At 35.5% G+C, this 24,771-nt stretch overlaps 1 protein-coding gene across 5 annotated transcripts in view; it reads right to left on the reverse strand.

Moving 5' to 3' along the window:
• Positions 1 to 1,693: 1,693 nt before the first annotated feature.
• LOC135687316 (DNA-dependent protein kinase catalytic subunit) overlaps positions 1,694 to 24,771 on the reverse strand; it is a 97,943-nt gene continuing 74,865 nt past the window's right edge. For all 5 annotated transcript variants that reach the window (XM_065203845.2, XM_065203847.2, XM_065203844.2 and 2 more), the window contains 33 exons: positions 23,735 to 24,190; positions 22,904 to 23,392; positions 22,348 to 22,425; positions 21,852 to 21,962; positions 21,520 to 21,651; positions 21,099 to 21,197; positions 20,442 to 20,550; positions 19,881 to 19,989; positions 19,567 to 19,614; positions 19,296 to 19,380; positions 18,743 to 18,799; positions 18,270 to 18,399; positions 17,737 to 17,841; positions 17,361 to 17,452; positions 17,078 to 17,169; positions 16,565 to 16,635; positions 15,911 to 16,071; positions 14,774 to 14,985; positions 13,901 to 13,985; positions 12,648 to 12,800; positions 12,079 to 12,147; positions 11,790 to 11,922; positions 11,005 to 11,072; positions 10,231 to 10,353; positions 9,031 to 9,128; positions 8,333 to 8,419; positions 7,731 to 7,823; positions 7,456 to 7,524; positions 6,609 to 6,810; positions 6,176 to 6,364; positions 4,110 to 4,149; positions 3,440 to 3,524; positions 1,694 to 2,851 (listed from right to left, as the gene is read on the reverse strand). In XM_065203845.2, coding sequence (XP_065059917.2) covers positions 2,623 to 2,851; positions 3,440 to 3,524; positions 4,110 to 4,149; positions 6,176 to 6,364; positions 6,609 to 6,810; positions 7,456 to 7,524; positions 7,731 to 7,823; positions 8,333 to 8,419; positions 9,031 to 9,128; positions 10,231 to 10,353; positions 11,005 to 11,072; positions 11,790 to 11,922; positions 12,079 to 12,147; positions 12,648 to 12,800; positions 13,901 to 13,985; positions 14,774 to 14,985; positions 15,911 to 16,071; positions 16,565 to 16,635; positions 17,078 to 17,169; positions 17,361 to 17,452; positions 17,737 to 17,841; positions 18,270 to 18,399; positions 18,743 to 18,799; positions 19,296 to 19,380; positions 19,567 to 19,614; positions 19,881 to 19,989; positions 20,442 to 20,550; positions 21,099 to 21,197; positions 21,520 to 21,651; positions 21,852 to 21,962; positions 22,348 to 22,425; positions 22,904 to 23,392; positions 23,735 to 24,190 — 4,359 coding nt within the window. In that variant the 3' untranslated portion in view covers positions 1,694 to 2,622. The remainder of the gene's footprint in view (positions 2,852 to 3,439; positions 3,525 to 4,109; positions 4,150 to 6,175; positions 6,365 to 6,608; positions 6,811 to 7,455; positions 7,525 to 7,730; positions 7,824 to 8,332; positions 8,420 to 9,030; positions 9,129 to 10,230; positions 10,354 to 11,004; positions 11,073 to 11,789; positions 11,923 to 12,078; positions 12,148 to 12,647; positions 12,801 to 13,900; positions 13,986 to 14,773; positions 14,986 to 15,910; positions 16,072 to 16,564; positions 16,636 to 17,077; positions 17,170 to 17,360; positions 17,453 to 17,736; positions 17,842 to 18,269; positions 18,400 to 18,742; positions 18,800 to 19,295; positions 19,381 to 19,566; positions 19,615 to 19,880; positions 19,990 to 20,441; positions 20,551 to 21,098; positions 21,198 to 21,519; positions 21,652 to 21,851; positions 21,963 to 22,347; positions 22,426 to 22,903; positions 23,393 to 23,734; positions 24,191 to 24,771) is intronic.

Here is a 24,771-nt window from a genome sequence, read left to right on the forward strand (position 1 = left end):
TATTGAAAAGGAAACAAGATCTTAAAACCAGATAAAAACACTGCCTTATAAGATAAAAGGCACCGAAAGTCCCTAACTGAGGAAGTCCCCTACATCCCAATGTCTCTTCATTACTGTCCCATTGGCAGGCCACTTTTGGTTTCGTTCAGCGTAGATTTTGAAAATATTTTGAATTCTGGTCGTGAAGAAATTGCAATAATCAAAATTAAGAAGGAAATTCACCGAACCTCGATTCTGTTATCGCTGCACGGATCACTAAAAAGAAACTTACTGCATAGTGTCAAATCGAATCCAGTTTAGTCGATATAAACTCTATAGGGCTTTTATACACGCGATGATCCAGTAACTACAGTATGCAAAAACTCCAGAACTGAAAGATTTGTGTTTTTGATAAATTCCTTCATTTTCAAAAGGCTTTTGGAACGTACTCTAGCAATAGCAGGTAGAACAACCGTGCGTGTGATCTTGTATGTTTATAAGATAAGAATATAACCTAGCGGAAAATATAACAAGTGTGTTATCTGCGGAGGCAAAATGGTACTAGTCTCTCGACTCGTTACCACAGATTACTTAGCATCAAAATACTATCCAAAGTTCTCAACGATTAACATTCTAATGCTCACACTAATGTCCATTAATCCCAGGCGAAAGATCTCTAAAGTCCTATACCAACGTTATCATAGCCTATACCATCGTAACAATGTTATAAACTTCCCAACAGATATTGTACATTAAGGAAACATTCCTTGATATGAATGCCAAAAAAGTATTCTGTTCAGTGTACAACACCCTACACTTATCGTTACCGCTAACAAGCATCCCAGTCTCTCGTTCTGGGCCGAGTTATAAAAGAAGATATTAAAGCTGTCATATTAAGGAAAATAACATTGATTCAAGGCTACTGTCATTTTGGCTTATAGTTGAGGTTAATCTGAATGCACTGATAGCAATTTATCCTCTGCTGAGAATAAAGAACTAACACCAACTAGTATCGTTGACATAGCTTTTCCAACATCTGGGGCTCAATAGTGTTAGCTGGCCATCTGCAGGGCAGGCATTTCCTCGTTGATTTTGCCGTAGTCCTTGTTGGGAATATTGAAGGTGCGTAGTCAGGTAGTGCTTCTAGCCCACTCGGCAGTTACTGTACCTTACATGCATCTTACATGTTTAAAATCCCAAGAACCCAAACCGTCACAGCCCATACCCAGCAAAGACCTTCTTATGGATAATGCGTTTCTAGGAAGATTGTTAATTGCAAAAGGGGGTTTTATTATCTAAACTTGCTAAGAGATCAAAATTTATTAACTTTAAATTCACACGGTTTTACCTTTAATGTGAAGGTATATCAAGATTATTCAAAAGATAAAAGTTAATACTAGGATATCTCGAAAGCATTGCTTAATGCTCGATAGCCGAAGAAAAATTTCTGATACGAAACCAAGATACTGCGCCAACTAGGCATTTGAAACAGAGCTTCGGAAAACTTGGAACAAACTGTTGGCGAAAGAGCACAGCTGAAACTAGGAAAGTGAAGGTACTTTGGCATGGATGTGTAGAATCAAACTGAAATTTGAAGTTATTTCTGTTTGACAACTCACTGGATTTATTTTTTAGAAATCATACAAATCCGCAAGCTATTCAAATTTCTTTACACAATTATTTTGGCACCATGCAGGAAAGAATTAAATATATATTGAGATAGCTAGAAAAATATTGACAAAGTAAGAAAAAAGAAACATATCAACAACAGGTGCAAAAGTGGAGGCCTGCAGATGCTATAATATCTCGTCAATTAAAAATTCAGTTATTTGTGCTTTAAAAAAATATGAAGAGATGGTGCAAAAATCAACAGTTTTTGAAGCCAGAAGCAATACAGTGGGTAATTAAGACCATCTGTTTCAATGAAATTGTTATTTACGTCGAAAAAGTACCTTTCAATTGCCCATGCAGGTAATCTATGTCGAATGATCTCCAATCAAGGCACGAGAAAGCGAAAAAAATCCACTATCGTAGAAAATTATGAGCTAGGTGCTAATTCTCAGTATCGTATTTGAGCTATTTGATTTATTAAATAATGGACTTGAAAAGGCCATCTTCCACATTTCAATTAAATGATTCAAGAATCAGAAGCCAAAGCCTTGTTCCTTGTTTTATTGTTTTCAGATCGTGGAATTTCAAAATTTGTTAAATCTATTCGAAATTGTAATGTCGACGGGTTCGGACTTGTTGTTGACCAAGAATCCAGAAGGTTTTTGCTTTAAGATAAAGATTGAATTTATCGTTCGTTCTGAAAAGTTTTACCCTGCCTATAAACGAGAGTAAGAAATACCTAGACAGAAATTCGATGGCTTACTGGCACCGTGATTAACCACTAACATGTTCGATATACCAAAATGATTCAATAATGCTTCTGTTCATAGGGCTGGCTTAAGATCTTATGTTCTGAAATATTGAAGACGGATTTTTTAGTTCTGGCAATATATAATAGTGATGCCATGAATATGATATGTGCAAGAAGTTCTTCGAACTAATCTACTAGTAGCGTAGTTTTCTTGTGGTAGTAATGAACTTGCATGGCATTTGCAATTTTGATGTCCTTTTCATGCGATAAATGTCAACATTCTATACATATGGCTCCCAACCTACAAACGTTTTTCCAAGTATATTAGGGTCGGTGGCTTGGTCGATCAAACAAGCAACCTGTTGCTCTGTAGTTAAAATAAACTTCGTCGGCTCCTCATCGGCCTCTTCCAGCAATCTCGCCCTGATATTGCGCTTAGGATTACCATAAGCAATATCCAGCATTTTTTTGAAATATGGCTTCTTGCCTTTACCAAGCCTCAACTCTTCCCTGAAATTAGAAAGAAAATAAAGAATCAAGAAGACAATTTTCCCCACTAACCTCCCATTCTAACAATGTATTTCATAGGTTTTCGACACATCCTCGTGATATCAATTAAACCAAATTCCGTTTCTATTCTTTAACTTTCTCTTGACAGAGAATTAGAAGCGCCATGAGCGCTAAAGATATTCAAGATTTAACCTATAATCCCTAAAAACTATTAGCATACTACCTTTCTAGCCCTTCCCTGAATATTAAATAACTCGCAGAATTCAAATAGAATTTAGGATAACTGTCTCTGAGTTGTTGCTTGCAATTATTCTGGACGAGTGACAGAAGACATTAAATATCTTAGCATTGATGTAAAGCATTTTCTGGCGGGAAAAGGCAAGCCACATTAATCGTGCAAAAAGTCACAAACCAACAGGCTTCACTGCACAGTGTTAGACAGTCATGATACAGAGAATCCTAAGTGCCACATAAAATGTGCCAATGAGTTTGGCGTTCTAAAAAGAGTCCGGAACGTAAAAACTATTGAACAAGTAAATAAAATTAGTTTAAAAATCTAAACTGAAACAGACAAATATTTACTCCTACCCTGTAATGTAGCAACTGTTTACTCCCATAAGCTTCAGTTTGCATATCTCTATCTTTTCTTTTGGATACCAATTGGCTGAAGTATCTTTACGAAAAAGAAATAAATTGTCAAAAATCAATTAAGTCTATAAAAAAGAAGAAGTCTCGAGAAAACGTTCAGCCTATGAGTTCATCGGGGTGCGGGGAAATTAATCACGCCAACATTTGGGTAATAATCTAATAACCCAAATATTGACTTTTATTTTAATACTTTTTTAAAAGAAGAAGTGTGAAAGAACTCCTACACACGGAGCTAGATTATGTATTATAGGGAAATCTTTTAAGCGAATTAGAGAAGAAGAAGGACAAAATTCCAACGTTATAAAATATCCGCGTCTTTCTTAGGCCTTAATACATGTACAAATTTAAGGCTGTGTTTCATGGTTTTTTCTAAAGATAAAGCTACCGACACACTTGATTCAGGTTGCAGAAAGGTTTCCTCCATTTCGGAGCTAGCATCATAATTAACGGTTCTTAACAATCACGACGCTACGTATAGTTGACATTAAAACTGACTACGTGTAATTAAAATGGTATAAAAATGAGTATTGCACATCGCAGATCAAGAGACAAGGCTAATTAAACGAACTACAAATTATGTAATTGAAAAATAATCACGAAGGATAGCCACCTGCACCATCCATCCTGATTGATTGTTTCCGAGCATTAGCCTATGAAGAATTAGAAAATAAAAAAGAGTTCAAATGAAAATTAAATGGGTACTGTAACAAAATGAAAGGAGAAGAAACATTATTCTTGATAACATGCTAGGGAAATGCAGACGAGTCGGGTCGCTTTCAGTTAACAAAGTGAATATAATGCTGTTAAACAGAATCCTAAATTTAGCAAAGACAAACACAAAACTGTTCTTTGAACCAAGTTTGACAGCCTTTCTAAACTAAGCATAACAATGGTTACTAAGCAAAACATGTCTTCTTACCTAAAAATGCCGGGAGTTGCATATTCAATTTTTCTCTAAGATGTTTGACTGAAAGAGATCCTCTTGATGCTATGCTTTTAATCAGTGTAGTTTTGTAGCGGCGATTTTAATCTACAGTCATTATGTACCTACAGACTTTACTGTCCCGTACATAAAGGTTTACTGGTCAATTTTTGTGCAAATGGCCTAAACATGCATAGGCGTCAAATCTTGATTGGCTGTGAAAGAATCGCCAAAGCAGGAATCAAATTGCGAGAAATGCAAAATTTTAGGATTTTGACCACCCCTTCTTCAAAAAAGGTCCTGATGCCAGGATTTTTGGGGAAATTTGCTTTTATTTTGCAAATCCTAGCATCGGAACTTTTTTGAAGAAGGGATGGTCAAATTCTAAAATTTTGCATTTCTCGCAATTCGATTGGTTAAAATCGATGGGGACTCCCGCTTTAGCGATTCCTTTCGCAGCCAATCAAGATTTGACGCCTATGCTGCCTAAACATGCATTCAACTGGGTGCAGATACAACAAAGGATTTATCTTCGGACTGAAACGTTACCAACTGACTGAAAATATGTTTTGCCTTAAAAACTACCAACAAAGTTTGAAATATTCTTTAATTGATAAAATTCTAGACAGGGAAGGTTAGTCTTCTTCAAAAGAATCAAAACAAAACAAAATATTCAAGCATCTAAAATATAAGTTAGTCGCCAATAGTATACGACTGATTTAATTTCTTTATTTAAAGCTTCTATAATTTCGATTGTATTTCAGATTCACTCATAGCATAAAATTCCGTGTTTCTTTCTCCTTTCTTGCGATGAATCACAGAATTTGTCGGTAGATTAAAAGGAGAACGCCCATACTCTAGACCTTAACCTAGAAATGTTATCTTCACGACACGTAGCAAAAAAGATCTCATTTTCAAAAGAACTGGCCAATGAATAGCTATTACTTGAACGACAGAGAAAAATAAGAAAACTGTGCTCTATATCAGTTTCGATGAAATCATTTCGGTTTTCAGATGCAAAGAAAAATTATTGGCAAAACGAAGTAAAGTTTTCTATCTTTAATTGATAATATCAAATTCAGTATTAATGAACAAGAGCTTTAAACTTAGCAATGACCCTTTAAAAGTGTAACTCAAATGCTAAACTGACTAGTACTACTACATGAAAGACCCTTACAAGTAAATGTAATTAGCTTCTAAATAAGTGTTGTTATTTTCGGTTGCATGAAATGAATTTGAAAACAAATATTGCAGTATTTTTAACGTATGTTTAGATTAAATTTTTTCGCATAAATGTCATTCATGTAGTTACGAAATTACTCAAAGTATTGGCATCGTTGACAACGACTTGAAAAGAGTAGACTTGCCCGTAAAATAGTCATTAACATTTATAGATACAAAATAATGGGTCATCCCACAATATTGCAGTTATATCTAATCGAGAAAGACTTGAAAACAGGTACCGGCTGTTGGGGAAGGATATCCCCAACAGCACACTCCGGCACACCTTAAGGATAGTACCCCTAATGAAATAATGCACCGAAATGGAGAAAAATAAGGATCGGGCAAAAAAGTGTTTCCGGTAATGGAAGAATTGTCTCACATATAACGAACGAAGGCTCACATATAAAAAATTAGCAAACAATAAAAGTTGTTATTTGATTTTACGCTCTATTAGTGCCATAATACACACTTAGCTCGGCATTGACTAACTGTGAGGTCAGCAAGTGCAGATATATAATCAGACAGCCTACCTGCCAGTCAACTAGTGGCTCGTTAACAAATATATTCATCGTACAGAGAAGAATATCGGAGTTGCTTCTTAATGCTCTCATTACTGACGTCATCGGCAGCTTATATGGCCCGAGGTCTTTCAGCGGTAATAACAGGTTTCTGAACTGTTTTGTTAGCCGGAATGGCATCAGTTCTGGAATAGGAAGCACCTTCAAAGAAGAACATAGAAAACAGCATCTGGAAGGGTTGTTGGTAGATATGTTAAAATACTGAGCACACTTCATTGAAGATATATATGAAGTTCTCCAATGCATTGCAATTGTATTAAGAAATTTTAAAGAATGATCAACTCATGATAAGAAGTATCAGGTCCTGGTATGTAAATATTTGAGCTAGGTTCCTTTCTAAAACCACCTAGATAAACAGCAATATTGATTGCAGGTAATAACTAACCGTAGTTGAAACACCAAACGAATAGCCAAAATCGATCCCAACAATTCCACCTGTTGTTGTATCTACCATGAGATTACTGAGATGACGATCACCGATGCCAAGAACATACTGGCAGATGCAGAGACAAGCGTGCGTTTGGATGAAGTGATTCCGTAGAACGAAAAAGGCCTCGGTGGACATCGAAAGACGGTCGAATACACGCCTGAAAGTATGAAGAGAGACAATTTGGAACAAAACTTGTGAAAATGTAGCGTAACGGTCTTATCAGAAATCGGAACATTACCAAGTTAGAACTAAATTAGATGACAACAACAGCTATAAAGTAACTGATAGAGAGCACAGATCAAAATATATTCCGAAACGCGGCTTAACGCAAACGGTTCACAGTCTCAGTTACATGTTGGTCACGTTGCGATACTGTGGATCTTAGGTATAGACCATGTCTTACTTTCATTTGCCGAGATGAATTGAGATAATTTCTCAAGACGTCCAATTCTGTCAGCTTCAATAGAAGTCTTTAAGGGGCCTTAGATAATTTGGGGTCCTTTACAGTCAATCTCAAATACAAGTAGGCATAGCTCACTAGCCATACGTAAAGGTGCAAATGACGGAAATAAAAACAGAGATAATTAATGGCAAGCAACGAGAAAAACAAAATTTTAAGATACAAAACTGTATAGCAAACTGAGCATGGAAAGTAGCTCTTAGATCAATCAAGATCAACCTTAGGGAAAACCAAAGTAGACAAGACATAGAAGGTCTGAAAATAGGTAAAACTTTTTGAAAAAGTCTTAACATACAACAAGAAAGAATTAAGATGGATGAAAAAACATGACGAAGAAAAAACCTCAGAAGATCCCATGGAAGAAACGTTTCTATCTTCTCAAACTCTTTAGAAATATCAGGGACTGGCTTCCTAATTGGAGGAAAAATAAGAGGGTTACCTCTATTCACATCTCAAGAAAGCTGCAAAAGTAAGAAAGTTGAATATCATTTTATTCAGAATATTACCACATGGTTTACTGGTGAAATTCTACTCTACGTTGAGACATAACAAATACAAGGAACTCAAAATTAACGTATAATAAATGAATAAAATATTTAAAAATGAAATAAACTTACATGTATGCATTAATGTACTGAGTGGCTAAGTCGTTTATTTTCGACCCAGACGAAAAGCGGCGAATCATCTCATGGTATTTTGTTCTTGCATTACTGTTTTAAAAAATTTTCAAAAACAAATTAGACGAAGGGTTTCAAAGACTGCAAAAATCAAATTAAATTTCTTATTCATAAGCAAAGAAGTAGTCAAAATAACTCAAAGTCTATACAAAATTGAAGTAACAACATGCACACTTCGCATTAGATAGGCATTTCTATTAGTATGCTTTATTAAAAAAACATATTTTGTGTTGTTTCATTCACAGGCCATCCATAGCTTAAGGATATCTCTTTGATCATGTTATAGAGCAGCCTGTTTTCCGTTAATTCAAGCAGTTTGTGTACAAATGGGATGCGGAAATATGGGGGTAAATTTTCTAAAGAGCGGCGCACCAAGGTCACGCAAGGTCTGCCAGGAAAAGAGGCCGCTGGATGATAAATGCGCCTTTCTACAAGACTTTGCAACTACAAGAATTTTTGCATCTCTTGCGAGTCAAATAGAGCCACCGAGACAATCATACGAAAATTATATCTATCTACGCAAAAATCGATGCAAAATAAACCTGAAAGTTTGTTTGCTATCTGAACCTGTCCCCGAAAGGAGATCTCTCAGTGCAACGGTATTTTCCATCCATTCAATAATTCCAATTCTACAAAATCAAGAAATTTGAAAGTTACATTTAGTCATATAATCTTGCCTGCTACGGCAAGTTTTATGTAAATTAATTAAGTATGCCTAAACGGTATTTTATTGAAGCAGGTAATTCAGAAAGAAGGTCATAACTCAAGGTATTCGCTATGATAATGATCAATGTCTACGGGTGTACATTCCTTTGCGGATTCGAAAATGTTTGTCTCCAAACGTCGCGTACTCAAATCAAATTCGGCCGCCCATTTACGTAAGGGTTTATTGAAGTTTTCACAGCTTCTTTGAGAATAATTTCTACAGAGCATACGCTATCAAACACGCGAGTCAGCATTTGATTATCAGATTATCGGATATTAAAAACTATCCGGATGCAAGCGCCAAGCGCAAGATGCAAGATCAGATTCGAACCTTATCGAAAAAAACCCTTGTGAAGAGAGGGTTAAAAAAAGTTGCAGAATTGGTGGCGTGTTCGTCGATTATGTGTAGATGAAAGCTTTCTAGACCATTAAAAATTGTTGCAATACAAAATACTCTCAGCAGCATTTCTGCTTTTAGCATGGAAATAGGTATATGAGGTTTAGAATATTTTTGAGAAATTGAGCATTAAAGTACCTCGACGTTAGTGGAATAACTTGATACGTCTTGAGTTTCAATGATCTTGAGTTGCAGGCAGGGTCATCTGCCAGAATTCCATTCATTATGTCAAACAGCTGTAACGTGATTGAAAACTGATTATGTTGCCGGGGTTGTCTTGACAAGAAACAAGATTATTAGCATTCAAATGGCTGGATTTTTTCTCTGATTTAAAAATCAGGTCAACGTCAACACTTCAAGCCTGTAACCAATAGTCTAGAATTTTTTAGTCATTCAAAAAGTCAAAAGTTCAATAAGTGCTACAGATCTTTATTGTCTGTGGGTTTATCCCCGTCGTTTGCAGGTTACAAGGCCTGGAACACTCATTGAAAAAAAATAACTTTTCCGATTTTTACAGGTGGAAAGCAAGTAATAGTTGCAAAGGAGCCTCAGTTACCAAGCAAATATATTGCAAAAGTATTTTTGATTGCTACTACTTACAATTTGGACAGACTATGTTGAGATTTCCACCCCCCTCCCCTTCCCCAGCTCAATGTTAACATCCCTGTTATTAAAGGGTGTACATCCCAACTTTGAATGGGGGAGAGGGGTTGTAGAAGCTGAACTATACATGCACGCTCCCCGAGACGCGGTTAGGGTTTTATCTCTACAGCTCTGTCTAAAATTGTAGCTTTCGAATGCAGTTTTTAGGACATAGGGAAGCTGTATTAATAGAGCAGTGTTATGGCCCTTCCTCTCGATGAGACCAATTTTCTGATTCCATCGTCTGGAAATGCAGAGAGCTGGCAGCTCCGCTCGCTCTGAATGAATTTTAGTCAGGTCAGGGACTTTCAAAACTTCCAAAAGTATCCCCCAGACTTCGTAAAATTTCTCTCTGGTTCGTTGCCTACTCTTTTGGTATGGTACATTGGAGCGACAATTAAGGCCGTATGGTACATTAGAGCGACAATTAACGTGTCACAGGGTAAAAATGGATATTTTCGATTGACAACGTTAAAAAAAGAAGCAGAAATTTGATAGTTTATGGGTAAAAGCAACAAACTGTAATGGGCAATCTATACTTGAAAGAGTGTCTGGGTTCAAGACAGGTCTTGCTCGAAGTCTTCTTTTAAGCATTGCATAGAATGTAATTATTTCCCCAAACTGTTAACAATTGGTTGCGGATTATTTGAAAATGCGAATAAATACTGAGAAATGTCAATTCTTCAATATTCTAACCTGTTCTATTCTCTGATCCAAACGCAAGTCCTCATTTCCCTTCACCAAAAATTTGTATTCTTTTTCGTCATGTCCCCTGATTGTTATCCTCTTGGGGACACGTAACGAATCCATACTAAGAACCTGAATCCAAGCAAATTATATGATGAAGAAATCGTGATACGTACACAAATTTCAGTTGGAAAAATGAAATCATCATTATGAAATATTGATATTTAAAAAATCAATACATCGCAATAGGGATAGCTATTTTGTGGTGCTTGATACCCCTGTCTGAAATTCTATTATAGACAGATCAAAGATAATTCTCATAGGATTTACTGCATTCCCATTCAATATTATCTCCATTCTTCAATGCCCCTTTTCTTAAAATTCCTTTCTATTCTTTCATAAAAGAAAGCAAAATAAATTTGAAATTTCAAAAGTAAGTTAAGAGCAGCATTACAAATTGGCACCTCTTTTGTACTCTGTCAAAACCCACATTAAAGTAACGGTGATGTTCTGTAGCAGGCTGAAACGCAACCTAACATAATAGTTTCCATTTTGAGGGTCCTTATTTTGCAAAAAATTAGCCTGGGGATTCTTAGTCTGCAGTTTCTTTCACGCGAGTTTTCTCATGTATTGCAAGTTATTCTGGTTTCAACAATAAACAAGAGTACTGATTTCCGGGTTTCATCACAAAGTTTAAACGGCGTCACATTGCAGTAAGAAAGAACGTCATATGCATAATATCATGTGTCCTTTTTAAGAAGATCCAAGAAAACGATCACTTACTCTTTCATCGAATCCTGCAATTCGCACATGGTATTCCAAAAGAGGCTTTTGCTTCCCAGTGTACTGACCTAAAAGGATTTTTTACAAGCTGAATGATCATCAATCCTATTTAGATCAACTGATATTTACAGTTGGCGAGGAATTTCATATCAAGATTCGTGGTGTATTTAGTTTAATGATAGATACTAGCAAAAAGAATTGGTATCGAATTATATAATTTTATCCAATTGAATACAATTCCATCAATTCACATAATTTCTATGTAGTCTAAAAATTTTAGTAATGATTTATAAATTTGCAAAAATTATTAACAAATTTTTTAACAATAGACTCTCGACCAGGGTTGCCAGATGATTGGAATGGTTGGCGGCCAAATACTTTACGGTTGACGGCCAAATTCGGCCAGCCAAACAAAATATACAAAAAGCTACATTTTTGCTAATCCTGTGGAGTAATAGTGTAATCAAAATTGGCTTTGTTTGTTACAAAAGCTCCCACTTGCTCCCACTTTCAAACCAAAATGCATTTACCTAAAAGACTTATAGAAATATATTTTACTGATTTTTTTCGATTCTAGATTTGATACCATTCCTATTAGATAAACTACTCCTATTACAAAAATCTCTGATTATTTCTCAAACTAGGCATTATCATATTGAAAGCTATTGTCGTTACAAAAAGTGAGCAAAGTCTTACAATGAAGAGGCAGTCAATAAAGCGCCATTTGAAGTTTGTGCTAAAACTTTGAAAACAAGCAAAGACAAAACATGCTGAGTTGGTCTAACCTGGAATTTCAAGGGAATCTTCGGGCTGATTCTCATTGAAAGTTGAAAACCATGGAGAGTAACCTTTCAGATTGTAACTACGACGAGTTTTCTTCATTTCCTCCAAAAGTTTAATGCAAATATCCAAAAAATCCTACGAGAGACAGTGGAGTTCATGAAAATTTTATTTAACTTGAGGTGAGGTGGATTTTGAAGTCAAGTTACAAATAAATTAATTTGTTCTCCCAATTCTCACAACTTGCCTAAATACGAATAGTTTTCAAGAAATAGATGAATTACTCAAAAATACCTTTGAAGGCATGTTTACGATCTTTGATCCATTATCACCAAACAAAGTCTGAATCTTTTTGCTAAAATCCTAAAATCAAATCAAAGGATATCAAAATTTACGTTAAATCTAATAAATAAACACTTATGATCTAGTGAAAATCATTTTGAAAACGGATTTGAAAAAGTAAACATTTTAAAACAAAGTGAAGCTTTTCGTAGACACATTATTTATACCAAGCTGTAGATCGAAATAACCCAATCAGAAATGCGAGCACATGACACTTGAGGTTGTCCAGTCCGGTCCAATTAGTGCCGTTGACCTACTTAAAACATCAAAAAAATCCAAGGCGAAAAATTCCTTCTGTCTACATTATTTTCCCGGTTTTTTTACTAACAATAAAGAGAGCATCATGCTCATGATTCCAATATATTAGTTAAATATAAATTCCAATTAATTAGTTAAATAGAGGACCCTCATGAAAAGCACCCTCGAGTGACTCATCGAGGCAATCCTCTGTAAATATTTGTCTTATTATTATCATTAATATAATATATAATTAACGTGTACGACAAATATTCCACACATACCTTGGACGAATTTTTTCTAATTGTACCTCTTATTTTTTCACCAGGATCTACCGGTTTAAAAAGCTGGTCCCAGATGCCACTAAAGCAAAGTTTTACTGCATTTGAATCTCTTCGTTTTACTTCAAGTAATGTACGCATGTCGTCAGACCAGTCCTATACGAAAACCGATTCAAGAACGTAAAAAATCAATAAAACCTGAAAAATTCTATTGAAAGACAATAATTTTGCAAAGGATCACATTTCTTATGCTCATAAAAATTCAAAACACTACTACAAACTACAGTATTATAAGGGGACATGAATCTTTGTAACAACCCTGTTGCCATTCACAATTAACTCAAAGTCTATCCTAAAAATGATGCCAGGCGAGACACCCAGGAAGGTTACAGGTTTAAAAAAGGGACGAAATAGTGCCAAAAGGTCATTCTTGAAGCAGTTATTGAAGGAAATAGTCTAAGTTCTGGGGCGAGTTTGTTCCAGTCAGACAGACAGGGAGCAAAAGCTTGCATAGTATCTTAAGGTCCTTGCAAAGATTCACCAAACTACGTTGGGTTTGCGAAGAGAGGGAGGTGGTTCTAGGATTTGTGGTATTGGTATTAGTGTATAATTTGGTGCCAGGTTGTTATTGAAGTTATATACAAGACGCCTGCTTCATCGATGTAGGTTAAGCGACTCCCATCCCAGTTCATCAGAGATTCTCTCAAGTGATGTTCCTTTCAATGCACCAGTAATCGCTAATGCAGCCAAATATCGAACCGATTCCAACTTTTCCATGTTGTCATTCAAAGTGATGTTTTGAATAGAGTCACTAGTTTTATGTGGGATGTGATATTCAAATTACTATAAGTGTTTTCATAACAAGGACAAGAAAACTGAAATTTCGATCTCTATGAAGATCAGGAAACTAATGGATTGAAAACGAAGATTATCAAATTTATGCACTAAATTTCCTCTTTAGGAGGTTAAAAGAGACTAAATTTTTGCTTTTCTTAAAGTTACATAGAAATAAACAAGATTGAAAATAATAATAGGAATAAAACAAAATTTAAAGTTCATATTTCATAAATTAACACACGAATCTACAAAGGAACAGGCGTAAATCATGACCAGCTCCAACCAAGAAATTAGCAATCATTAATAGACATATAAAGCATGTAAAAAATGATTTTAAATTCAAAATGATTAGTTGAAAAATTGGCAATACAAAATTGTCAATTGAAAATGGTAAATCTAATATGAAATAATACAAAAACCTTGAGTATATGTTCTGGATTCGTCAGTTGATGCAAAGCTTGTATAAATTCATCGCAGAGTGGATTTCTAATTTCAGACGACAACCTGGAAAAAAAGAGAAAAAAGATGATGTAGCTTGAAAATATAAATTCGATCAAATATGTATAACTCTTAGGCAAGGGCATTATGGCTTAAAAAAAGCAAGTATTGAAATTTGTTATAGACCATTCTGTGACCCTGTCCACAATGCATTGCAGACTTTTACAGCAGCCATGTCAGGCCACAGAGAACAGCCCTTTGGACTACAGAACGTCCAACACAGGTACTAAGACCATCTATGCTGTTGAAGTGCTAGCTCGATCTGCCACTCCCTTTTGCAAAATCTCGATCGACTTTATAGCAATGACAATTTCCATAAAAATGTCTAAGGCCCTGGTTACACGAGGTCGGATTCAAACAGTACCGGGTCCATTTGGATCCGATTTCATTTTGAAACCACTGAGCAGTTGGCAAGTGATGCGTCACAAAAAAGAAAACTGCAAAGGGTTTCATCTGCAAACTTTGTTGATAACAGACGTTGCTTCAAGGTGTAGATACCTTCAAGCATATGTAAATTACTAAAAAGCGACAAACTATATAAAAGATCTTATTAAAATTATGTTTTCTTCATTATTTCAGTTCATTGGTGAATAGGATAATCTAGTCATCATTCCTTTTATACAAATAAAAACTGGCAAAAATATTTTATCAGCAAGTGAAACTTAAGAGTAAACGTGTACATAATTAAATCATGTTAATCTGCAAGTTGTAAAGTACATACCAAACATACACACCAACTTCACAGCTTTTTTTAATTAGGCATAACAAGTACAAATAAACGAAGCTATTGTTACCTTTCAAATTCAGACTTCATCTTCCTCCCTTCTGGTGTTCCATCGAAAGAAAACTGTTCACTGCTTATGCGCAAGGGGAACATCAGTGCCTGAGGGTAGTCCCTAGCAACTACCTCAAGTATTGGCAGAATGGCGTCGCTTTCATTTTTGTCCAACAATGCCACAACTTGATTCAACCAGCCCAGGAACATCCAAGATGGTAGGGTAGTAACCTAAAGATGGAAAATTAGGTCTTGATAATAATTATCGAGCGTTTGCAGCAATAAACATATCGTAAAATATCCATTTACCCTCCATTTATTATTACCTATTGAAACTTAAAAGCCCTGCCTAAAACATGTTCTCTAAACTAACAGAACCACGAGTTAGCACATGCAGATTTTTGCAAACCCAAAGAAAGAGCGAACCTCAAGTTCTTCTGCTCAATGTCACATTAAGATATATATTCCTGCCCCCATTACTACAGCCCACAACCCTGCATTTTCTCCAAAACTCGATGCTGTTTTTGTTCTACAGTTTTCTTAAACACTACCAAGTAACTAAAAGGATTAAGAGAGGGGGAAATGGAAAAGGTATGCATCAAGATTTCGTTGCTGTTATATTTGGAAAGTAAATTAGAAATGGCTTTGAAAAAAGCAAACGTTTCAGTTTACTAAAGCTTTTCGTCTGACACTTTTCAGAGTATAAAACATCAGAACATAGATCGAAAACTCTACGCTGGGAAATAAATATATACCCAGTTGTAGATCGAAATAGCCCAATCAGAAACGCAAGCAGATGACCGTAGAGGCTACCCAATGGAGTCCTAGGGTGAAAACGAACTCCTGCTGTCTACATAATAGCGGTTCATTCGTGCTTATGTAGATAGTTTCAAAAACTGCTAGATGGATCGATGATCAGGCTTTGCCAATAATCTGAAACATGTCGCCATTATAGTTTAACAGTCATGTGCTCGCGTTTCTGATTGGCCTATTTCGATCTACAACTGGGTATATATTTATTTCCCAGCATAGAGTTTTCGATCTATTTTCTGTTGTTTTATACTCTGAAGTGTCAGACGAAAAGCTTTAGTATACTCAAACGTTTGCTTTTCTCAAAGCCATTTTTAAGTTTTGTGCTATCATAAGATTCAATTACCTTTTTTCTAAATATGCTCCTAGTTTCTGGATACCGGCTAATTATTTGCAAGAGCCTTGGGAACCTCTGGCGACCTTCTGCTGAATCAAGTGACATCGCCTTTATGTGATAACGTACTACAGTGCTTGCATATTCTGACTGCTTCACAAGTTCTTCTCCAACTGCAAAGTATTTGAAGTAAATTACAAGACTTAACCGATATAAAAACGAGCATATAAAACCGTAAAAGATCATTCTGAGGTGTCTTTCTGGCAGAAACAAGGTTTAATTGCCTACATTAAGCAAAAGAGCTAGCTGGAAAGTTGGTTGGAAACTAGCTTAAAAAGCCAGGATAAATTCTGCTACTGAACCTTATACGACATCCCGAATTCGGTATCCCTGGAATATATAAAGAGGAGCTTAACATCGAAGAGAAATCCTCTTAGCTGCTTACCATCTTATGTGTAGAATGGGTTGGCACCAGTATTATAAAGGTCCAATCTCTTCTGAAATAGCATCAAAGTTCGCAGAGACCAAAAAGACTTACTAAATGAAAGAACCGGCATTAATCTACTCTAAAACGGAAAGGCATGGCAAAACAAATATTTTCGAGGATTATAATATGCAGGCTTACCCACGAAAGTACAAAAAGAAAAAAACGGATCCATCAAGTACCTTCTTCTGCTTCTCTAAGGCGGCTATCACAAAATTTAACCATAGTCATTATGACCCTTTCAGACAGCATCCTGACAGAAGCAACAACAAATTGTTTATACAAGCATACCTTGTAATTTTCAGTGATACTTTAAGCAAAAAATACAGTTCACCAAAATATCAAAAAACCTTCTCAAGGCCTACTAGCAATTCAAATGCCTATTGTATACGCAGAGCCTTTCAATAGCCCATTCAATTACTTCGAACATCTCTCCAAAACAAACCTTTAAGAAAAAAGAATTTTCTTGCATCCTGGACGAGTAAAACCTTTATGCTTAATTCCAATTTGATGAAAATCATTAACACCAAAGATATATAATGCTGATGATAATGCTTCCAGAGATCTACATGTCAAAATTTCAGAAATTTACAGAATTTAATAAAATTGCAAAGGAAAATGTAGAGTACATTGGAAGATTTGTAATTAGGCACATTGTCAAAAACATTGTACATATTACAAAGTAAACTGCATACCTGTCTGCTTCAGAAATTTCGCTAAGTTTGTTTGACAATGATAGAGCAGAATGAAGTCGACTGTAGGAATATTGGTGAAAGAAATCCTTGCACTAGGAATGGAAAATATCATCATCGCATGAGATTCAATTAGGGCAAGAGCTACAAAGATAAAGCTTGAACACTTTTTCGATAATGGTTGAAAAATAAAAACATCAGGAAAAAAAGGAATCACCTTTCAAATTTTGTCTAGTATATTGTCTAATAAATGTTAGAGTTTAGTTTTGATTATTGTCAAAAGTACCTGTTTCTTGTCCATTGGGGGTACAATTCCAAAAATTGTTCTACAAGTGTCGCGCTGCTTGTCACCAAAAAACCCTGCAACACTGGTTTGGTCTGCAAAGTGTGATAAATCAGGCAGTTAGCAAGTGTTTCAGGTCACGGAATCTGTTAATATACTATGCTCTCTGTGATAAGCATCGTAGTAGAAAATGTTAAAAGGTTTTTAAAATGTATAACAGCAAGACGATTTAGAGTTCTATTTCTGGAAAGAAACGTTGATTTTAGTCAGGATTGCGACTCACGATAATTTATATTACAAGTTGGCCTCATAGCTATTTAATAAGCAAAAAAAATAAAGGCTTGCAATGTAAAGAAATAATATTATATCTGTATAAAACCTTGGTTATTGATGGCTTCAGCTAAACAGTCCAATGTAGAACTTTCTAAGAGGTGATTTTTCAAACTCCTTGGTGTATCGTTTGTCGCATAGGCTTTTACAGTGTCTAGAAATGAAAACGACTTGACTTTTCAAACAACATTGATAATTTCTACAAATAAAGACAAATGAAAACAAATTACAATCTAAGCTCGGGAGATGATCGCTTGGATAAAAAAGCCTGGAGCTAAACCTACATCAATGTTATGCAAAAAAGAAAATGTTATTTATAAAACAACCAGGAAATGAGATGCGGCTTGTAAGGGCTATGCAGGATTTCAAGCCAAGACAGATAACAGCAACACTAACTGATGAACACAATCTCATTTGTAAAATACGCTTTAAGTAAAAAATATATTCATGCAAGAAGATTCCCAGAACTTCAGATTTTCCTTTTTTTCCAGAATGAAAATAAATGTTAGCTTATTAACCAAGATATAATTATAACACTTGGACGTCACTAACTCTAGAAAAAAGGTAACACATGAAACGCACTCAGTTTTTCTAATACAGAAAGCAGCGAGGGGACAGCTTCTAATGGCTGTAACGACTTAGAACGCTCGGAATCCACTTTGGAATAAACATGGTACCAATCAACAGCAAGTCCATTTTCCTTGGCATTATCCTACGGAGATAAATTTCATAAGTCTGAGACAGACGAGTAAGCTTTTACAGATTTCAAGGTCGGATTAGACCCTTGTGAGTAGCTATCACTAGTTGTTATAATTGAGAGGGTGTTGAATAAAACAGAATAAAAGGTTAAGTAGCTTGTGATTCTCTTAGCCTTGTTGAAAAATCAGCAGCAGAAATTGCATATGTGTGATAATGCTTGTTGTCAGATGGCCGATCTACGTAGCAGAACTCGTGATTCGAACACAAAATAGCTTTTTATTTTAAAACTGACAAACTGTTTCATATCAAACAAACTTTACAGAAAATAAAAATCGTGTAGTGATACGGTTTCTTACCCGCATTGTAGAGTCAAATGAGTCACGTAAATACTTTTTTGCAACAGCGAAGTTCCCCTTTAAAGCAATGATGTTTATGTTAATTGGTTATCTGGCAAAAAGTTATAAAAACGCAAATTGGTTGCTCAAGTTGTCTAGGTCTGAGCAAGTAGTGATTCGAGTAGCCATAACTCGTAACTGTGAATATTTCAATGTCCCAAGGCTAGATATATAATTCATTCAATGATACCTGTTGCTTCAAAAATCATATTCTTATTTGCTAGTTTAAAGCTCATCAAAAACAGTTTGTATATGACAGTGCATAGCTTACAGCTTCGGTTCTAAAACAAGGTAAACAACCTATATATTCTTGCAAATAAAGTTCCACGAGCGAAATAAGTTGGCGGCTTGGTCTTGTCTTGGGCTAACTTACAGCATCAACTTACCAATAAACTATAAAGAATATAAAGTGCTGACGAATATATAAAGATAAGGTATGTTTAATAATCTGCTATCTAAGAAAGAAAAGGACTGCTAAGCTTGCTTAAAATAAAAATCAAAGACTTGTACCTACCTGTTTTCTTGCCACATCAGCAAGCAAAAGAGTATTTTTGGAATCTTCAGCATCAAGAAGCTCAATAATTTCTTCAGCGTTTGATCTTGAGTTTTTATGCAAGATAAAATAAAAGTTGTTATGATCTTTTTCCTATTTAAATGACTATTGCATTGTTCATAAAAGTTATAAGAATAATTATGAATTATTGTTGTGATTATTATACACTAGGTATTTCTAGGCATACACATTAATCCTTAGTGCAAAAATTGTTTTGAAGCACAAGGAGTACCTTTGAGTTTGCAGTAGCCTGTACTTGATTTTCTTCATATAAACACACCTAAATGCAAGAAATTGAAAAAAATAATACACTACTGGCTCGCAAATTGCCCATAAAATACAAGGATATAGCATATTTTAAAATAGTCAATAAGGTTGACCTGGCATCTGCTAGAAATTGGTAACATTTGCGGTGAAGAAAAAGCTCAGTCCACCAAAGGCATCTGAAATTCCCTTAAAGGTATCTGAGATCAACTTTCACATATCAAAACTAAAATCTTATGCACAAAAAGACACAAGCACTAAGTATTAAAGTATCGTTCTTGCCTATTGGCGATGACGTCATCCCATATTGACATCGAATGCACTTTGTCGTCTGGCAGGCGTCTAAACCATTGAGTTAAAAGGGCGTGTACTGATGAAAGGCTATGAACATCTAAGCAGCGAAGAAGAAAAAGCATTAATGACTTGCAAGTGAAGAAAAGAGAAATAAGAAAATTCATTTTCTACTAATATGGTACACCTTAAAAAGCAAAGCAGTATGCAGAAATTGCCAAGGTTCAAATATCAACAACAATATTTAAATAATCAAGTTAAATGTGGCCCTTCTTTATGCGCGTTGTTACGATAAGACTACAGGTTTGTATCTTGGCGTGACGCACAGCATTTGCAAAATTATCTTGTGTATCAAACTGGCATGATAAAACAGCGATGGTTAGTTTTTGGATCAGCGTAAAATTAAAAGCCCATTGGCAGAACTTTTGTGTGAATGTGATTGTGGCGAGATGTAACCATATAGGTTCTTCCGTGATACTACGTTACAATTCATAATGATATACAGGCATAATGCATGTAAACATTAGAGCCTAAAATCAAAATAAGCAATACCATTTTTTGAGAAAAAGGCAGCGAACTCTTTCATCTCACACAAACACTGAAGTTTGCTGAGGGTTTTCAGTCTGCTCCCAAGCATCAACGAGTTTAGATGAGACCATTCCTAAAAGATTAATTCTTATAAAATCAATCATTAACGTAAACCTCAACAAATGTGTTGGAACATCCCAAACAACGGATAAATAATTTTGTCTCGAAATTCCCTTTTTGTATTTAAATATAATAAGAAAATATCAATTGTTCATACAGTCTTTTAAAAATACATTCTGATACTTATCTAGGCTGCGTTCAATAATATTGTCAGACACAAAATAGTATATTCAAGTTTTTTATGAGTCAGCTGGTATAAGTTAGTTTTAATTTGATAAGGAAAAAAGAAACGATAAAGAACTTGATTCATCTACCTCCTTTCAAGAGAGGAATCTAAATCTATTTAGATTTTGCATGTTTCAAGTGACAAAATAATTGCTTCAACAATAAGTGTTGTTTCTTTTCAGCATTACAGAACTTCCCAAACAGTTAAGGTGGGAAAAGGGCAGAAAGGTGGCTCTACAAACAACTTTTTTGCATCATCAAAGCCTACCATGCACCTAAAGATGGCTATTCCAGGGCTAACGCCTTCTTAATCTAAAACCGCGCAATTTGACTTACTTCAATGAAACCTTGTATGCCAAGATTTATATAATGCATGGCACCACCAAAATCGTCTTGGAGAATTCTAACTAGGGCAAGCTCACTGCAGTATCTGGACTGAAAAAAAAACGCGAAAAGCCACTAGCAGTTAATGAACATAAAAGAAAAGACAGAAAATTTACTATGTACGAAATACATGTACGAAAAGTAAAGCGATTATTGTACTAAAAATAAATCGTTTTCAAACGAAAAAGCATAGAAAATCATATATTTGTTTAATCAAAGATCACAATGTATGACATCCTTACGAAGAAAAGCACGGATAAATGACTATTGCCTAATGCACAAAATTTATAGAATTCATAGAGAATTCATGTAATTAAGAGAGAAAAAAACTAAAACTTGTAACTAAAACTTGAAGTCTGTAACAAATACTTACTTCTAAAATCTCTCTCTGCTCGTCAGTTTTCAAAGAACGGTTGATGAATTCATCAAACCCTTGAACTTCCTCTGTTTTGCCATGACAAAGCAGCTTGATGTTGCTCCGAATGTAGTAAGGCAAAAACTGCTCCTATGGCACAAACATATTAAGTAGTGTGTCTATATTTTCACAGACTGAAAAAGAGTAAAATATCAAAAGAATACAGCAAAATGAAATATCATTGAGCAAGTTCATAGAATAGAGACAACGCTAAAATTCCCAAACGCATTAGGAAAAAAGATAATGTTTTAAAAAATTCCTTTGAAATTGGTTTCACGAACATGAATTACCTGCAAATATACGTCATCCCATATTTTCAGTATGTCTGCAGGAGAGTCTTCGTCTATACATTGGAGGGTTAGACTTCTTAGATCAGACCACTGGCCGAGATTGTCATAGCACTAGGATATAAGCAATAAAAATACGTAAAAGTGCCCATTAAAGTTTAATAAAGTGATTGTGTCGAAGGCCAGCATCTCTCGAAAGAGCCTGGTATAAATATCACTGGAATGTTTGGGTATAGGGTAAGGGAAGTAAAATAAAAGGTTTCCATGTCATACCATGCAGTCTTTCTCTTAAAAGTGTGTTTTTGCAATGAAATAAGAACTTGTCAGAAATAAAAATTCACGCTTACTATTTTCTCATATATTGACACCTAATTAAAAAAGGAATGTGACACTTTTAAAAACTTAGTTTCATATGATAAACGTGCTTTTAATGTATTTGTTAATCGAATTATCGCTGTCGATCTCAAACTTCTAACCAAATCACTTTTGTCCAACATACCTCCAGTCTTGCAATATCCCAGAATTCCTCTTCCTCGCGAGAAGGTCCATTTCCATTCCAGTGTTCAGCTGACGATACCTCGATAATTGGGAAGACTAATAAGCACAAAATAGCATTGTCTAAATAGCCACTAAATAGCATTATTTTTCACTTTATGCTAAGGCTTTTTCCTGCTGCCATTTCCTATAATCCTAAGGTTGTGGTTTTTGATTTTCCGACTTCTAACAAATCAATGAAAGTAATTTCAACCGAAAAAGGATAATGAAAAAATAGAACTCTTTATTGGCACTTGATAACGGGCTATGCTTGAAACGTCGTTAATTATTGTAAAAAATTTCTCCTTGTACTTACATTGATCGTTATTATAGCTTTATTTTTGTACCGCACGCAATATAGTATAATTTCAATTATACATGCTGTATCATAATCCTAGAAAATTTTTGAAACTTTTGACGTTTATGACAACATGTGAAACTTTGAAAATGATGGTTTCCAACTGATATTAGCATTCCAATGGAATTTTTAAACCTGCAAGCTATACGGTTTGCAATTATACCTTGATGTAGAGTTTGAGAGCTTGCGCGTAATCGTTTCTAGCTTCAGCCTCGAGAGCAAGCCTTGTGTCATTATCCTTACTTATCTGCGAACTGAATATACTGTGTACAAAGTCGTAGCAGCCAATCGATTTATAAAGCTTTGCCAATTCGGTCCACGTGACTATGTCCTCCATTGGAATCGATTCAGTACGTTTCCTCTTATTTTTAGGTTCAGCATGTTCTTTTTCAAGCAACTGTTTTTCAAGCAGCAATATTCCCATTGGATGTTGTAGGGATGTGGCACTGGCAGTTGATACAGATGACGCATCGATTCTAAGCCCCTCGTTTTTGAAACAGGAATCTTCGAGAGCATAGATAAAAGGTGGGTAAAATACGGCGGAATTGTTGATCATCGCATTAATTGCTTCCTGGATGTCTGCTTGAGCCTTTTCGCTGACATCTTCTGTTAGTTGCCGCGGCAGTTCCGAAACAACAGCGGCAAACAGTATCTATATCAAAATTGAAGAAAGTGAAAACGTTGATGCATAGGCACAAAGACAACTGAAATTGAAGCATAGGCACAAAGACAACTGAAAAGTCACACGGAGGCACATACAGTAAAATATTATATATATATATCCTGAAGAGCCACAACATCTCCTGAAGAGTGAGTTACTCACGAAACAGGCTTGTAGAGATGAACCATGTAGTTTTACTTTCTTCAATCTATGATATATATATATATATATATATATATATTTATATATATCCATCTATAAATAAATTTACAGTATACCTAAATCTAGACCATTATGGCACAGAATTAGATCCATTTGACATAATCAACATACCTCGAACAGTTGCCTTCCTAAAATCGGATCATGTTGTGCAGCAGCTTGTAAAGGTACGATCAGCTCAGAGTGTTTGATCTGAATATCAGGAAGTTCGCCTAGTCTGTATTTTCGATACATGACTACCTGGTGGTCTCTCGCAGCTTTCTGTCTCTGCGCAGCTGCTTCCCTCTGTTGTTGGGTTCGTCTCTGCTTTATAGCAAAATATATATTAGATTGTTTTTCCTGGTTCTTCATTATCCGTCTCTTAAGCTTTAATATCTCTCCTTTATTCACTGATTCTGGACTTCCGGAGTCAACATCATCAACCCCGTTTCTTCCATTTATATCCTTTAAATGACCCCCAAGCCTACCTTTGTTAAAATCGCTTCTCTTTGCTCCAACGTACGCGCTTTGAGAGGCAAACAAGTAGGAGCCAAGACTGGATTGTGACGATGCAACTGATTGAGAGCCAATCTGATGGTGAAAAAGCTACAGTCTTTTAGAGATGGATGTCTCCAAGAAAATTGTTTGAATTTTAAGATATTTGAATAAATAAAATTAGTTAAACAATACATATACTTGAATAATACTAAGCTTGATTAAATGAAATTTAATCACGTTTAATATGTGACAGGGTACGCCTTTTAGGTGCCCCTTGGGCTTTTGTTTTTGGGCACAGATTGCACAATTGTGGAGTTTGTGTTTATTGTAGCAGTGCTCGAGTAAGCTTTACATTGTGTTTTTATACGGCTAAAGCAACCAGCGTGCAAGTGTGCATTGGCTTTGGGTATATAAACTTTGTCTTAGGACAGTTTCATTCTCACACGTTGCACGACAACTTGAAGTTGGACTTTGGAGAGGAAAGGTTTTTCCTTTGCGACCCTGCCCACCCAACCCTTGTCTAGAAATTTTCAGGGGTTTTTATTTACATGCATGTTGACTTTCTACTTATTTTCGTGCATTAGTTAATGGCCGTATGGCTTGCGACTTTTTGCATGAACAAGGTGCTGCTAGTCGGCGAAAGAAGGCCATTGTTCTTCTTCTCAACCCCCTCA

The sequence above is a fragment of the Rhopilema esculentum genome, chromosome 20 (assembly GCF_057945365.1).
Source record: "Rhopilema esculentum isolate cy_ngs chromosome 20, ASM5794536v1, whole genome shotgun sequence".
Lineage (NCBI taxonomy): Eukaryota > Metazoa > Cnidaria > Scyphozoa > Rhizostomeae > Rhizostomatidae > Rhopilema > Rhopilema esculentum.